At 38.8% G+C, this 16,664-nt stretch overlaps 3 protein-coding genes across 5 annotated transcripts in view; 1 reads left to right on the plus strand and 2 right to left on the minus strand.

Moving 5' to 3' along the window:
• Positions 1–15,564, minus strand: LOC115746673 (protein STRICTOSIDINE SYNTHASE-LIKE 4-like). 2 transcript variants are annotated; one of them, XR_007198038.1, is made up of 7 exons: positions 15,320–15,564; positions 15,011–15,223; positions 14,838–14,908; positions 12,879–13,115; positions 12,600–12,732; positions 12,201–12,527; positions 1–131 (listed from the first exon to the last, which is right to left on the minus strand). XR_007198038.1 is itself a non-coding variant. In XM_030682547.2 (6 exons), the coding sequence occupies exons 1-6, from the start codon at positions 15,491–15,493 to the stop codon at positions 12,261–12,263; spliced, it is 1,095 nt and encodes a 364-aa protein (XP_030538407.1). In that variant the 5' UTR covers positions 15,494–15,564; the 3' UTR covers positions 12,157–12,260. The 2 variants fall into 2 exon arrangements, 1 of the variants encoding a protein (XP_030538407.1); XM_030682547.2 differs by lacking the exon at positions 1–131 and having other exon boundaries at positions 12,157–12,527.
• On the minus strand, positions 134–3,047 carry LOC115746675 (protein STRICTOSIDINE SYNTHASE-LIKE 4-like). The gene is made up of 6 exons (XM_030682548.2): positions 2,822–3,047; positions 2,514–2,726; positions 2,341–2,411; positions 880–1,116; positions 636–768; positions 134–506 (listed from the first exon to the last, which is right to left on the minus strand). The coding sequence occupies exons 1-6, from the start codon at positions 2,993–2,995 to the stop codon at positions 225–227; spliced, it is 1,110 nt and encodes a 369-aa protein (XP_030538408.1). The 5' UTR covers positions 2,996–3,047; the 3' UTR covers positions 134–224.
• LOC115746676 (copper transporter 5) overlaps positions 6,776–16,664 on the plus strand; it is a 24,039-nt gene continuing 14,150 nt past the window's right edge. Inside the window, exon 1 of one of the 2 annotated variants that reach the window (XM_048277103.1) lies at positions 6,776–6,800. The gene's annotated coding sequence lies outside the window, so the exon portion shown is untranslated. Of the gene's footprint in view, positions 6,807–16,664 lie in introns of both variants that reach the window. The other variant, XM_030682550.2, reaches the window with a different exon arrangement.

Consider the following 16,664-nt stretch of genomic DNA (forward strand, 5'->3'; position numbering starts at 1 on the left):
CTGAATGGTTAACCATCAGATAAATTCTATCTACCCAACAATTTTTTAGGAATTGTAATGAAATCTCCCTCTTGGAAGCATCAAAGTCTCACAATTCGGAACTGGTGAAGCACATGATGCCATAATGCATGTAAGCTCAACTGTGTCCCAAGTGAAATACTCCCCCTCTATCGAGATCGGCGAACCGGTTGTCACATGAAATTCCAATTGATGTGAAGGTTACATCAGGCGACATCATGAGGTGTGAGTGGCAATTTTCCAATGAAGTCGGAGTTGAGACTTCCCAGGTAAAGATGACCCTGAAACTCAACTGCTGAGGTAACAAAGCGAACGACTTTCCCATCCGGATCGTCGAGCTTCTTGATTATTTTGCCATCAGCTCCCACATGCAAGACACTTGCTTTTCTGAGCACTCCATTCGCTCTCTTGATCAAACTTGGGTATGTTGCTATCAAGTGCTTGGCTGCCTTGGAGCCGTGCACAAACTCCCACCCTTCAGATCTCACCTGCACGAAAACTTGCAATGAGCAGTGATAGAGCATCCGAAAAAACACGGTCCGAAAGAATACAGTCTTGCTTAATCACTTTGGGTCTAGAACTTTAGTTATCAGGTCGCGAAAACCTTGCGCTTATACCTGCAATAGGGCAATCCAGAAAGATCCGTCGGGGGCGAGATTGATGTTGTCAGGTCCGCCGGGAAGATTATCGATAAAAATCTCTGTTTTCCCTGCTTCATCTCCCTTCAGCCAATGCTTCAAACACCTAAATCTGTGAAACCCGCACATGCGCGTTAAGCAAAATTGCACTAAGATGCTTTATTTTCAAAAGAAAATCCCAATGCATGAGCTCTATAAATTGCACATCGGGGGATATACTCACTTCCACGTTTCACAGACGATGAGAAAATCTTCGTCCCTAGAGAGAGCGACGCCATTGGCAAAGCCCAATTCGTCGAGAACGATCGAAGTTTGCAATGACGAAGGGTCGAATTTGAGAAGCTGGCCATGAGGTTTCGCCTCGAGGACGTCCAAGTACCAATCATGGAGGCCGAACTTGGTGCTGGCTACGCTGAAATATAGACTCCCATCCGATGCTTCAATGACGTCGTCCGCGAAGCTATATGTAGCAATCATAGTAAAAAAAAAAAAAATTAATTTTCGATGGTTTTTGTGATAAAATTTCTCCTTCTGTTTATGTCGGTTTGTGTACTTTTAAGATAAACTACTTCACTGAGTATGCTGTTGTTAGAAAGACATGATCATGAGACAGGCGATCTCATGGGTCCCTAACTCCCCCATGAGCCTCCAACCTGGCCGATTTCCGGCCAGACTTGATCGTTTTTGGTGCCATCCTCGATGCACCGAGATGAATGTGGTTGCATTTGATCTACCATGTCCAAAAACTATGAAACCCATCAAACCCAAATCACTAGGGAATTTTTTTTTTTGTAAACCCAAGGTGCGGATTCAAGTTTGGTTCAGGATCAATTCTAATTGCTAGCTAGTGTTTCATGATTTAAAAACCATGTGTGTTACCTTAATTGATAACTCAGCCCTTCTTTGCCCTTTTCATGACAAAACAACTCATTTTAACGAGTAAAATTCCACGAATTTTTTCATAAAAATACTTCCTAATCTTACATTTCAAATAACACACGAGCCAAAAATTCAAATTGATAAAGCTCAACCCCTTTTTGCCCTTCCCACAAAAGGAAAAAAAAAACTTTTTGGCGTTGTAAACTTCCCAAATTTCTCAAACCTAGAATCGAAAGTAATGGAATGTCTAATCAATTATAAGTCCCAAGTAGAAAGAGTTCATTAGACAATGATGTGTAGCCTCGTGCGTCTCTTCACGAACAAGGGCCCCTTGCCCACTTCTCTTTGTGATGACGGGGTCGAGAAAGACCTCTGAACCACGCAAATCTATCGAGAAAAGAACAACAAACATGATTGCAAAATTTAGATTGGGGCGACGGCAGTGGTCATCTCTGTGGTCTAGGATAGCTTTGATCTAAAATATCCAAAAGGGAAATGTTTTTCTGACAGTATCGTTAGAAACGATATAATCTCAACCGTAAATCCACATATCATCATCGTGTGTTTGCATAAAACACTCGTTGATTGAGACATCGCGTGGTAAAAAATAACACTGTCAGGCTAGCTGATCCCTATCCATAATCATCTCGAAACAGGATTATGTGGACGGTTTAATAATTTTCCCCCTCAAACTTGAAAACCAAATGGAACCGGGGGATTGTCTCATCCCATGGGATTGTCCGGAGGTATGAAATGAAATAGAAAAGAACTACTACTGGTGATCAAAATTGATTAAAAACATTACCTTAATTCAGATCCATTAACATGTGATAAGAGGGCCTTCGCATGACCATCTTCATCAACCCAGATCAGACCCTGGCCAAATCACATCACCGAGAGCTCACGCATTAAGCACTTCACACTTCAATTTCTTTCATAAACCAAGATTACCATCTCTTTAATCTTTATCATCCACACCTTTTCAGTATCACACACAACGAGACCACCTCTCCTGGTCGCCGTAATCCCTAGGAGTGCCTGACTGTTCAACATGGTCCAGTTTTCCCAGGACCCATCTCGGTGCAACCTCTTGATCCAACCATCTCTCGTCGCAGTGTAGAGCACGCCATTTTCGTCTACGCATACGTCTTCTGGATCTTTCAATATACCCTCTCCAAGTTTTTCCACCCCCTGCGTGAACCAGAAAGCTTCTCACATAAATGAAGAACCGAGAAGTCAAAGAAATGATAGTTTGAACCTTCTGTATGATGAAGCTTTTCAAGTACCTGCAAGTGGGTGTTCGTGGGAAGAGAAGTTCGGGACGATGGTCCCGGTAAAGGGAGCAAGTCAGGAGATATCGGCGAAGAGACGAAGATTTGGAGCGCTACGGCGAGGAGGCAAGCCAAGACGAAGCCTGAGAATGGCGGCAGAAAGCGGCTCAAGAAGCCATGTAGAGCCATGGTTATGGAGCGAAAGAGATAAAAGGATGAACCTAGGAGGAGATAAGTATGTACTTATCTTGAGAGAGAAACGTGAAGAGTGGTGAGTGTTGGAGCATATGCCAAAAGAACTTTTGGACGGACATCATGAAGTTGTCAGGTCGGATAGATGAGGACCGATTTTCAACTTTCGAAAAAATCAAAAGAACTAGCAGTCGATATCACGAAACGTCGCACGCACTATGGTGTCAATATCTCATCATTTAGACTTGAACAGGCTGGCGACTACGAATGTTGATGTTTGCTTTTAGAAATGGTGAATTTGATCTTCAAGGAGAAGACGTGACCGTAGGAGGGAAAACAGGAAATCACCAAGATTGAAGGAATGAAAAGCGAAAAGAAGCATTTGAAAAAAATCTAAGTGGTGATTGCATGATCAAAGCAAAAGGCGAGTGGAGATATGTGGGGATCGTTAGGGGTGGTCGGTGCCTGGTCCAATCCGATTCCACTTAGGAATCGGGAACCAGACCAAAGGGACCGGTTCCTAATTTTTGGGATGGGACCGGTCCGATTTTCGAGCGATCCAAAGGAATCGATCGCATAATTTTAAATGTGTAGAAATTTTCATAATAATCTACGAGTTTAAATAATTTTTTTTAAAATTTTTTAAATTATCGGGATTGTTTTTGCGTACATGAATTGTTCTCAGCCAGGGGTTTGGAATTTTAACATCAGATGCCATAGCAAACCCAAGCAGTCCAAATATCGACCATTTGAGTTTGGAAGCGCTTTGTATTCCCACGAGGAAGCAAGTACAGTGGACTTTTCGATTGAGACAACTAGTACGATAAAATAGCCGTAATTACTCAGGAAGGAGCGGATTCTTCTATCCTTCAATTCTCTTTAGCCTCGGCCAAGTGGTGGTGCTCATTGCTAAGCAAGTTACAAAATTAAAACTAAAAAAAAGTTGTCGGTCGAGTCGAGGAGGGCGGTTCCACCCCAAAATCGGAAACCAGATCGACGATTGCTGATTCCGTTTTTATGGAACCGGGAATCAGATAGGCACTCTCGAAAACCGGACCAAACTGGCTGGCTCAATCGGTTCTTTTTGTTCAGCCCTGGAGATCATTCCGCATGGCTAGGGAATTCAGCGAATGAATGGGGTTTAGTTGAGCAAATAATTGATAAAGAATGGAAAAGAAGTTCTGAAGCTATAGTGGCAAATAGAGAGTGAGATTTTAAATTTGAAACTTTGAAAAAAAAAAGAAGGGATGATTTGTTATTCTCATTGGGGATGATCACTCCTGGTCCGGTCCGATCCCACCCAGATCCAGAAACCGGATCAGTAGGATCGGTTCAGCATCACACGGAATGATACCAAGTTCATCATCTCTTTTGTCTTATGGTACGCACCTTCTCAGCATGACACACAATGATACCACCTCCTCCTGGTCGCTGTAATCCCCACGAGTGTCTGACTGTTCAACACGGTCCAGTTTTCCGAGGACCCATCTCGGTGCAACCCTCTTGATCCAACCATCTCTAGTCGCAGTGTCGAGCACGCCATTTTTCGTCTACCAATACGTCTTCTGGATCTTTCAGTGTACCCTCTCCAAGTTTATCCACACCCTGCATGAACCAGAAAGTTTTTCGCATACACGAGGAACCGAGAAATCAAAGAATTGATAGTTTGAACCTTCTGTATAATAGAAGCGTTGCTAAAATCTGCGAGTGGGTATTTGTGGGAAGAGAAGTTAGGGACGATGGTTCCGGTAGACGGAGCAAGTCAGGAGATATCTCCGAAAAGACGAAGATTTGGAGCGCGATGGTGAGGACACAAGCGAAGACGAAGCCTGAGAATGGCGGCAAAAAGCTCCTCAAGAAGCCAAGTAGAGCCATTGTTATAGAGTGTGAAAGAGAGAAACGGATGAAATCTAGAAGAAGATCTGCTTTTAACGGGTTGAATCCCACGAGCTTTTTTCATAAGAATACCCACTAATCTTCTTACGTATCCAATTAAGTGCGAGCAAAAATTCAAAAAGATGGAGCTCTACGCCTTCATGTCCTTATAAACTTTTCCAAACTTCTCGAACCTATGATTTTTTTTTTTTTTGGATAATTCGAAAGTAGTGGAATGTCTAATTGAACTGTTGGTCCAAGCAGAAAGAGTTCATTAGACAATGATGTGTAGCCTGGTGCGTTTCTTCACCCACCATGGTCTCCATGGTCCCTTATCCACTTCTCTATGTGAGGAGGAGGTCGAGAAAAACCGTGGAACCACGCAAATCTATGGAGCAAAGAATAACTAACACGACTGCAACACTGGTGTTGTCAACTGGATGCTAACGAGCAAGGACACATCATGCGTGGGGTGCCAATGCCAAAGTGAGGAAGAAAAGATAAAAGATACCCTAAAAGCATCAGCCACACATGGCACATCATAGCAATGAACCAAGACCCATCATTCTTCTAAGTTATCTTCTTTTGACTGAGTCGCAAATGCTCACACATGGCTCATTAGTAAGCTTGATTGGTTCTCGGTCCAGTTCTCGATTTTAGAGAACTGGATCAAGAGGATGGATTTACAGTTTCAAGGATCAAGAATTGGACTGGATGGTCCTAGGATCGGACAGACCGATCCTGTCCGATTCTCGAGCGATTCGGTCGTTGGACCGGTCGCATTTTTTATTTTTATTTTTTGTGATTTGTGGTCAAATTTTTCTCGTTAATGACATATTCACCAGATCATCTCTCGTTAATTGCATCGTGTGTCGCTAAACCTAAAAGTTATATTAAGCATCCTAAGCATCTTAGATTTAGCTTTAGGTTTACATTTAGGAATTTTTTAAAATATATATATTATTCGGTCCCATCTATCCGGTCCAAACGGCCTGGGCCGGATCGCCCAAGCCCTCCGATCGGTCCGATTCCCCCTAGAACAAGGAATTGGACCAAATTGGTTTATTCCGACCGGTCCGAGTTGTTCCCGGTTCGAACAGTCCATAATGCTCGGCCTTAATTAAGTTGTCGCGTTTTATCTCAATCGCTTTCTCTAAGACGGAGTTTGATTGATGTTGTGATATCTGAAAATTCCTACATCAATTATTAATATGTAGGAAATGAAGACAATAAATATCACAAGTAGGAATTTCAATTGGATCATTGAGCATTTGTACATAGGTTCATTCTATGGAGTGATGATGAATCATGTCGCAATAGCGATTGTTATTGAGGACTGATATATTATGAGTATGCCGATAAATTTTAGTGTGTCCAAAATATTTTTTGTGTTTGCCGGTGTTTAGAGTGAATATTGATTTCCTTGGTCATTTACTGAGATACAAAATATCATGGTAACTTATAAAATATCTTCATCAAGCTACCCAAATGTGACCATGTGTAGTGTTTTTACTTAACCACAATCATAAGTTCATATTATACATTTACATCATGCATAACCTCACCCTTTTTGCTTCAATGATTACAAATCAAATAATGATTCTTATTCATGCATCTACTTGGGCGTTATTATGTGCTCTCCAATCATCATGTTCATTTAGCTACTCAAATTATGCCATTTATAACATTTTAATTTATACACATCTCTCTCATTTGCCACCAAGTGCTTTTAACCACAATGTCCTCATGGCTTTTAACCTTATTTAAATAAAATGCATTGTTTCTAACTCATGAGAAACACAAGTCTGGGTCTTCTCTATCTCTCTTCATTGCTTGAAATGAATACAATTCAAATAATGTGTTCTCGTTCATGCATTTCACTTGGCCAATAATACTCTCTCTCTCTCTCTCTCTCTCTCTCTCTCTCTCTCTCTCTCTCTCTCTCTCTCTCTCTCTCTCTCTCTCTCTCTCTCTCTCTCTTCAAATATCTTCATATTTCCATCCAAAATCAGGTCATTTGTCACTCAAATGATAACTCATGTGCTCTTAAGTGGTGACATTGAACTTAGCCAATAAGATGACATCACTCATAACAATATAACTTAACCAAGCTTTATAGCAATCATTACAGGTGGAGTAAAGAAAAATAAAACAAAAGGATACCCTCTTTCCTTTTCTTGGTCGAGACATCACTCTCTTCAATTTCCTCTTGAAGAATTGCTTCATCTTCCCATCTTCCATAAACGAAACAACTTTTTCTAGTTCAAAGTTTCAATCAACCTTTAACTTTGTGGTTTTAGCGCAACTTTCAAGAGTCTCACAAAGTAATTGGTTGTTCAAGATTCCATTCAAGGTAAGTAAAAACTCTGGGGACTAAGTTAGATTGATCTACGTAGTATTTTTAACTTGGTTGGTTGATGTTTGTCAATTTAGTTTAAATTTGATCTTAAATGCAAGTAGGTTCCAAGATTGACATATAGAATTATGGAGAATTCTTTCCTAAATTCACATTTTTAAAAATGCTTAGAAGGTGTATGAAAGAATATCCAAATGATATGTTACATCTTAGATGGGAAAGAATGAGAAAATGGTAAAACTAGAGAGAGAGAGAGAGAGAGAGAGAGAGAGAGAGAGAGAGAGAGAGACTTTTTAGCATATTTTGGCATGTTTTGGCATGTTTGGCGGCAATTTTGTAATTTAAAGAAGCGAGATGAGGTTGTTAACATGGTTATTTTGTGTGTTTTAGAGTTAATTAGTGGGTTATTAAGAAATATTTCGGAGGAAATCAAACCGGTTAAAAAAAAAGAGTCTAGAAGTTTTATGGGTTGCTTTGATAATTTTATAAAACTTGTGGCATGCCAATAGTGTAAATATAATACTCACGTGTCTTATATCACAAATGAATGGGCTTTGTTATTTAATTAATATGGTTTGATTAAATTGAAAGTTAGGAAAGTAAAGAAAATTGTAAATTCAGAAACTTTATGTTTTTTTTTTGGGGGGCGCTTATGTAACTTTGGAGAATAATATCATGTTTGGATCGAGAAATTTATTTCTCTCATGCTTAGTATATCATGTTTGGATCAAGAAGTTTATTTCTCTCATGCTTAATATGTGATTTATTGATTTCCATCAAATTTGGTGCTATTTGAGGTGTGAAAATTTTGAAAATGGCGAAACTAGATTTGGAAGTGATATTGTCATAATTACGACCAAGTTACCCATTTATTGGTTAATTGTTGTCTGACTAATCAAAATAACAATTAAAGTTGTTGATTCTCTAATTTATCAATTGTTGATTTCTAATAATGCAGCGTAGATTTATTGAATAAAGTCACACATTTTGGTGTTGTCGAATTATAAGTATCAGTTCTTAAGTCACCGATTATATATCTATGGCTTCTGATTAAATGATGATGACTTAGCATGGAAAGAGAAGGAAGGTATAAGTGTTGAAGTGCATGTAATTGTTTGTTTATAATCAATTACATGAGAAATGACAAATTATTTCTATGAATATGGTCATTGTTGTGTTATAATGATGTGTATGTCTTTGATGCCAAGTGATTAAGACCTTTACGACGGCCTATTCGCCACAGAGAGAATTCCCTTGTGTGAGTATGTGGATAAGACTCCGGTTAGCCAAATGTTCTACCGTGTGAGACGGTTCTCTACAAGTTTGAGATGTCATGAAATCCTATGATAACATGACTTATGCGGTCATGGTATGACATGGCTTTTGTAGCCATGGTATGATGTTAAGGGTGACCATCATCATGCGAATATATAGTGGTGTATTTGTCCCCGCTAATGTAGATGACATTCCCGATGAATGGGCTGAGGCATGGCAAAGGGTATGTTTGATTCTATCTCCCATGAATTGGTGGTGACGATACCTCGTCAATTGAGATGGTCCTCGTAGTGACGAATATGAACTCACATGTGTATATCGGCGAGCTATTATGTGGCACATGCATATCTTGAAATAATATGCCATATGCTTGCATTTGAATGAATAATCTTATGTGATGTTATTAGTGGTTTCCATAAGCATATCATGATAGAAAAGACAGTGCATTTACTCCTTCACCTATCAAACGTAATTAGCTTATGTAACTTTGGAGAATAATATCATATTTGGATCGAGAAATTTATTTCTCTCATGCTTAGTATATCATGTTTGGATCGAGAAGTTTATTTCTCTCATGCTTAGTATGTGATTTATTGATTTCCATCAAATTTGGTGCTATTTGAGGTGTGAAAATTTTGAAAATGGCGAAACTAGATTTGGAAGTGATATTGTCATAATTACGACCAAGTTACCCATTTATTGGTTAATTGTTGTCTGACTAATCAAAATAACAATTAAAGTTGTTGATTCTCTAATTTATCAATTGTTGATTTCTAATAATGCAGCGTAGATTTATTGAATAAAGTCACACATTTTGGTGTTGTCGAATTATAAGTATCGGTTCTTAAGTCACCGATTATATATCTATGGCTTCTGATTAAATGATGATGACTTAGCATGGAAAGAGAAGGAAGGTATAAGTGTTGAAGTGCATGTAATTGTTTGTTTATAATCAATTACATGAGAAATGACAAATTATTTCTATGAATATGGTCATTGTTGTGTTATAATGATGTGCATGTCTTTGATGCCAAGTGATTAAGACTTTTACGACGGCCTATTCGCCACAGAGAGAATTCCCTTGTGTGAGTATGTGGATAAGACTCCGGTTAGCCAAATGTTCTACCGTGTGAGACGGTTCTCTACAAGTTTGAGATGTCATGAAATCCTATGATAACATGACTTATGCGGTCATGGTATGACATGGCTTTTGTAGCCATGGTATGATGTTAAGGGTGACCATCATCATGCGAATATATAGTGGTGTATTTGTCCCTACTAATGTAGATGACATTCCCGATGAATGGGCTGAGGCGTGGCAAAGGGTATGTTTGATTCTATCTCCCATGAATTGGTGGTGACGATACCTCGTCAATTGAGATGGTCCTCGTAGTGACGAATATGAACTCACATGTGTATATCAGCGAGCTATTATGTGGCACATGCATATCTTGAAATAATATGCCATATGCTTGCATTTGAATGAATAATCTTATGTGATGTTATTAGTGGTTTCCATAAGCATATCATGATAGAAAAGACAGTGCATTTACTCCTTCACCTATCAAACGTAATTATCTTGTAGTTGTCTTGAACTCGCGTAATTTTGTTGATATCCTCGCTATTGAATTGGAAAGTGATTTTGACCAAAAAAAAGAAAAAGTGGGAATGTGATGAGAAATTTGAATATGTGGTTGAAGTTGTAGATTGGATATGTATTATGATGCATACTCATAAAAGATGAAATGTCTGACATGTCACATTTAGATTGGGCGACAAGTGCTTGATTTAAATATGATACATCTAGTCCTTCTCGAATATTTTAATTATTCCGTTGAGAATACAAAATTAATTGAGGAATCAATGGAATTTCTTCAATAGTGTTTCATTTAAGTGTTTTGTCATGAAATATTAGATGTTATTATGTTGTGGTGCTCCCGGGTCGAGTAGTAGGATGATCTCCTACCTTAAACCTAGAGAGTTCATTTGCTGAGCTTAGGCTCACCCCAATATATTTTACAGATTTGTCGGGTGAACAGTTCAAGTGCATTAGATTAACGCTTCCGAAGATCATTATAGGAGGTTTTGATGTATATTAGCTATAGTTAAATTACTTTGTACAATAAATTAATTATTTATTGGAGGATTGAATGAAGTTAAATTATATAATCATTTGAGGTTCAAATTTTATGGAAAATTCGAGTCGTTACAAATATATTATTTACAAGTGACCCTGCATGGAATTCCATATACATCAACTAATGGCAAGTTAGAGAATGGAGGATCCGAGTATCGGAATCTCCTTAGTTGGACTAGTTGTATCTAGTGTGAAACATGTTGAGAAATCCTATTAGATTTTGAAGTTGACAAAATTGATGTAATATATTGAAAAGACTTTGAGGACACTTTATGAATATATCATTATGCCATATACATTTAATCTGCTAAGTGTTTATATAATGATAGAAGCATGTTAAGTGGACAAAAGCAGATCTCTCAAGACATCTACGATCATTTGTGGCAAGATATGTTCTAACTCTTCATGCAATCCTCAAAGATTTTATAAACTCAATCTTATTTATGTTTGTTATAGAATATCCCTCACTACAACTCGTGATCTAGTTTGGTTTTTCTTTCCTAAGTTATATTAAATGTTCAGCAATCTAAAAGATAATCCTTGTAACTTTCCATACGAGTAATCTTGATTGATTAATGATCACCCCGAAAATAATTTCTTTTCACTTGATTTATAGATTCAAGGATTTGATTGTATGGTTAAGCAAATCATCTTAAATCTCCGATCTTTCAACCTTAATGGCTATGTGATTCTTTGCATCAATCTACCAACGGATAGTTTAAAAATTGATCCTTGTGGTGGTTCTATCCAGTAAGAAGCTTAGATGACAAGGAATATAAAAGGAGCACAAAGTTAGAAGAGAAGTATCAAAGATCAAGGGTTCATAGATCCATATTTCGAGAGAGCTACACATATTCTATATTATCTTTCTTGCGTTAAATTTTGTAACTCTTTGAGAGGTGTTATGCAATATTGAAAAGAGTTTAGAGAGAGAAAGCTTTCGGTTGAAGTAGCACTCGCTTTTGCTAAGAGCTTGAGTGTAATTTATCACATTTTATTGTAATCTCTCATTTGATTACTTAGTGAAATCCAACTAATAGAGTGTTGGTGTGAAAGAGTGAATGTAGGCTTATCATAAGCCGAACTACTATAATCTCTTATACATTGCTCTCTATTATCTTCCTCGCATCTGTTTATAGTTTGATAAGAGCACTACACGGTTCCGTTACGTATATTTGCTCCTATCAATTTTGAAGTTTTTATTTTCGCACTATTTATCAAGTACGATTATAATCACTTATTCACCCCTTTCTATGCGACTGTGCTAGCAAACAACATAAGAAGCAAGGAAATGTGGCAAACAACATACTTATTTGACCCTTTGAACCATGCAAATCGATCGAGGAAAGAATAACAAACACAACTCATGAGTGCATCTTAATAAAATGGTTAACCATAAGATAAAATTCAATCTACTCAACAAGTTCTTAGAAATTATTGTGGAATCCGCCTCTTGGAAGCAACGAAGTTTCCTAATTCTTAACCGATGAAGCACGTGATGCTATAACGCATGTAAGCTCAAATGTCTCCCATGTGAATTACTCCCCCTCTATCGAGATCGGCGAAACGGTGTTACATGAAATTCCCATTGAAGTGAACGTTACATTAGGCAAAAATCATCAGGTGAGTGGCAACTTTCCAATGAAGTTGGAGTTGAGACTCGCCAGGTAAAGATGACCCTCAAACTCAACTGCTGAGGTGACAAAGCGGATGACTTTCCCATCCGGATCGTCAAGCTTCTTGATTATTTTGCCATCAGCTCCCACATGCAAAACACTTGCTTTTCCGGACACTCCATTCACTCTCTTGATCAAACTTGGGTATGTTGCTATCAAGTGCTTGGCTGCCTTGGATCGGTGCACAAACTCCCACGCTTCAGATCTCACCTGCACCAGATTTGCAATGAGCAGCGGTAGATCATCCGAAAAAAACATGGTCCGATAATCTTGCTCATGTACCTGCACTAGGGCAATCCAGAAAGATCCGTCGGGGGCAAGATTGATGTTGTCGGGTCCGGCGGGAAGATTGTCGACGAAAATCTCCGTTTTCCCTGCTTCATCTCCCTTTAGCCAATGCTTCAAACACCTATTTCTGTGACACATACGCGCGCATGTAAGCAAAAAATGCACCACATTTTATTTCTTTTTTTCCAAGGCAAACTACACTACGATGCTTTATTTTCAAGAGAAATTCCAATGTATGAGCTCTATAAATTGTGCATCGGGGGATATACTCACATCCAAGTTTCACAAACGATGAGAAACTCTTCGTCCTTAGAGAGAGCGACGCCATTGGCAAAGTACAAATTGTCGAGAACAATCGAAGTTTGTGACGACGAAGGGTCGAACTTGAGAAGCTGGCCATGAGGTTTCGCCTCAAGGACGTCCAAGTACCAATTGTGGAAGCCGAACTTGGTGCTGCCTACGCTGAAATAGAGACTCCCATCCGATGCTTCGATGACGTCGTCCGCGAAGCTATATGTAGCAATCATAATAAAAACATTAATTTTGGATGGTTTTGTGACAAAATTGCTCCTTGTGCTTATGTCAGTTTGTGTGCTTTAAGATAAACTACTTCACTGACTATGCTATTGTTAGGTCAGATATGTTCATGAGACAGGCGATCTCATGGGTCCAACAAGTTCCCCCATGAGCCTCCAACCTGGCCGATTTCCAGCCAGACTTGATCGCATTTGGATCCACTGAGATGAATGTGGTTGCATTTGATCTGCCAAGGTTGTCGAAAACTATCAAACCCACCAAACCCAAATCATTGGGGAACTTAATTCTTACCCAAGGTGTAGTTCGAGTTTGGTCCAGGATCACCACGAAACTACTCGTTTTAACGAGTAAAATCTCATGAATCTTTATGTACTAATCTTATGTATCAAATAACATACGAGCCAAAAATTCAAATAGATAGAACTCCTTTTTGTCCTAATAAACTTTCAAATTTCTCACACCTAGAATCAAAAGCACTGGAATATCTATTCATATAATAAGTCCAAGTAGAAAGAGCTCATCAGACAATGACTTGCAGCCTCGTGCGTTCCTTCACGCACCATGGTCCCTCGTCCACTTCTCTACGTGAGGGAGGGAGATCGAGAAAAATCTCAGAACCACGCAGGCCGATTGAGAAAAGAACAGCAATCACCACTGCAACACTGGTGTTGTTGTCTGGATACTGACGAACAAGGTCCCATCATACGTCGTTGTCAACGACAAAGGAAAGGAGAAAGATACCCTAAAGCATCAGCAACACACGGCACGTCATACCAATGAACAAAAGACCCGTCTTTCTTCCAAGTTTTCTTCTTTTGACTGAGTCACAAATGCTTACGCATGGCTTAGTTTCAAGTCTGTCACGTTTAATCTCAATCGCTTTCTCTAATTGGGAGAAAGAGAGGGGGGACCAGGGTTGAGCCACATGGGGACGACAGTGGTGGCCATCTCTGCGGCCTAGGATGGCTTTGATGACGGCCGCTGCGGCGGATCAGGGTTGAGAGATCCGTTTGTGAAAATTTGCCACCCCTATCCCAAATTTTAGATACTGATACCAACAATTAAAAGTCTAAATAGTTGCATTTTCATCAATAATTTTCGTACGGCATTCACTTGATTACTATAACTTTTTTTCGATCACTTGAGTGCTATAATTATGTACGACGTTCGCTTAAATACCATAATATTTTTTTGATTACTTGAGTGCCATAACTTTTTTAAAAACATTCATCACAAGTGCTACGCCACGTCAGATTTACGGCACTTTAGTGAACGTTTAAAAATAAAAAAATAAAAATTGGCACTTAGCCATATTACTTTTCAATCGATCATTTAAGTGTCATAACTTGTTAAAAATGTTCATCACAAGTGTTGTGCCATGTCGGATTTACGACACTTGGGTGAACATTTAAAAATATTGTCACTTAAGTGATCGATTAAAAATTATGATACTCAAGTGAATATTTTTTAGAAGTTATGGCACTTAATTGGTCGAAAAAAAAAAATTATTGCACTCAAGCAAGTGCTGTACGAAATTTATGGCACTTATACTATACTTATCCTGAAATATCCCTACTCGGCTCAAAACATAATTATCATATATGTATAATAATTTGCCCCCTCAAACCTGAAACATACATGAATGAAAAGAAAAAAAAAAGAACTACTGATGATCAAAACGATTAAAAACATTACCTTAATTCAGATCCATTAACATGTGATAAGAGGACCTTCGCATGACCATCTTCATCAGCCCAGATCAGACCCTGTCCAAATCACATCACCGAGAGCTTACACATTAAGCACTTCACACTTCATTTCATTTCATAAACCAAGATTACCATCTCTTTAATCTTTATCATCCACACCTTTTCAGCATCACACACAACGACACCACCTCTCCTGGTCGCCGTAAGCCCCAGGAGTGCCTCACTGTTCAACATGGTCCAGTTTTCCCAGGACCCATCTCGGTGCAACCTCTTGATCCAACCATCTCTCGTCGCAGTGTAGAGCACGCCATTTTCGTCTACACACACGTCTTCTGGGTCTTTCAATATGCCCTCTCCAAGTTTTTCCACACCCTGCATGAACCAGAAAGCTTTTCACACAAATGGAGAACCGAAAGATCGAAAGCAATGATAGTTTGGACCTTACGTGTCACGAAGCTTTTCAAGTACCTGTAAGTGGGTGTTTGTGGGGAGCGAAGCAAGGGACGATGGTCCTGGCAAAGGAAGAAAGTCGGGAGATATCGGCGAGAAGACGAAGATTTGGAGCGCTACGGCGAGGACGCAAGCGAAGACGAAGCCCGAGAATGGCGGCACGAAGCGGCCCAAGAAGCCAAGGAGAGCCATTGTTATGGAGTAAAAGAGAGACGACGATGAAATCTAGGAGATATGTTCTTGACAAGGATCTGTCTGTCTCAATGTTGAATAGATAAGATGGGTTTGACTTTTATAAGCCAAGAGCGACAAAGGGACGAGACGATATTGGAGGAGATTCCAAAGAACTTTCGGACGTACTTAATCAATTTTGTCTTTTGGGCCAAATAAACGAGAAGCTCACCCACCTAATACTATTATTGCCTAAGAATACTTAATTTCAGAGTTCTGATGAGATCCGTTGTATTAGTATTGGTATGATCGCACCTAGGCGTGCTTTATGAAGTTGACAAAGCATGATTTGCTTAAAAATGAAAGAGATACTTATATTAGACTCTAGTGGTCCAGATACTTATATTAGACTCTTGTGGTCCATGACACCTAACTATTGGCTTTATTTTTGTGGAAATTTTTTTTTTTTGGCACACTTCACTTTAGTCAATTATTGAATAAAATTAGGGATCGATCCAACCACAAAATGAAAATGTCATTAGCATAAAGTTTGTTGACCATGTTGTCCGATCGAACAAATGAGCATGGCTTTCAACTTTCAAAAAATTAAAAGAGCCAACAATTGATATCATATCACGAAACGTTGCACGCACTATGGTCAACCATCTCATCAGCTAGACTTGAATGAGGAGTGAATTTGACCTTCAAGGAGAAGACGTGACAGCAAGGTAGAGGTGTCAAATTGGTGGATCGGGTCGGATTTAGGTCGAGTCGAATATAGTCTGACCCATATTGACCCATCTAACCTATTTTGACCCATATTTAATTACCCATACCATAACCGACCCGCACTTGACCCATACTCGATCCATTTATCAAAACACATTAATATTTTAGGAAAATTTATACAACTTATTTAACCGATTTTAAGCTCTTCACATGTATATGTTACCTAGATAAAAACTTCACATCAAATAAAAAAATAATTTTTTTAAAACATTAATAAATAAGATTAAAAAAAATGTAAAAAATTTATAAATTGAAATACTGAAAAAAAAAAAAAAAACTGACAGATGGGTTGTGACCCATATATATACAAAAGAAGGGCTGACAAAGATCTAGTAATATTTCGGTGGAGATAATCAACGGGAAAATATTTTTTAAAAAAAATCAATGGGAAAACCGACTCTTC

The sequence above is a fragment of the Rhodamnia argentea genome, chromosome 4 (assembly GCF_020921035.1).
Source record: "Rhodamnia argentea isolate NSW1041297 chromosome 4, ASM2092103v1, whole genome shotgun sequence".
In the NCBI taxonomy this organism is placed as follows: Eukaryota; Viridiplantae; Streptophyta; class Magnoliopsida; order Myrtales; family Myrtaceae; genus Rhodamnia; species Rhodamnia argentea.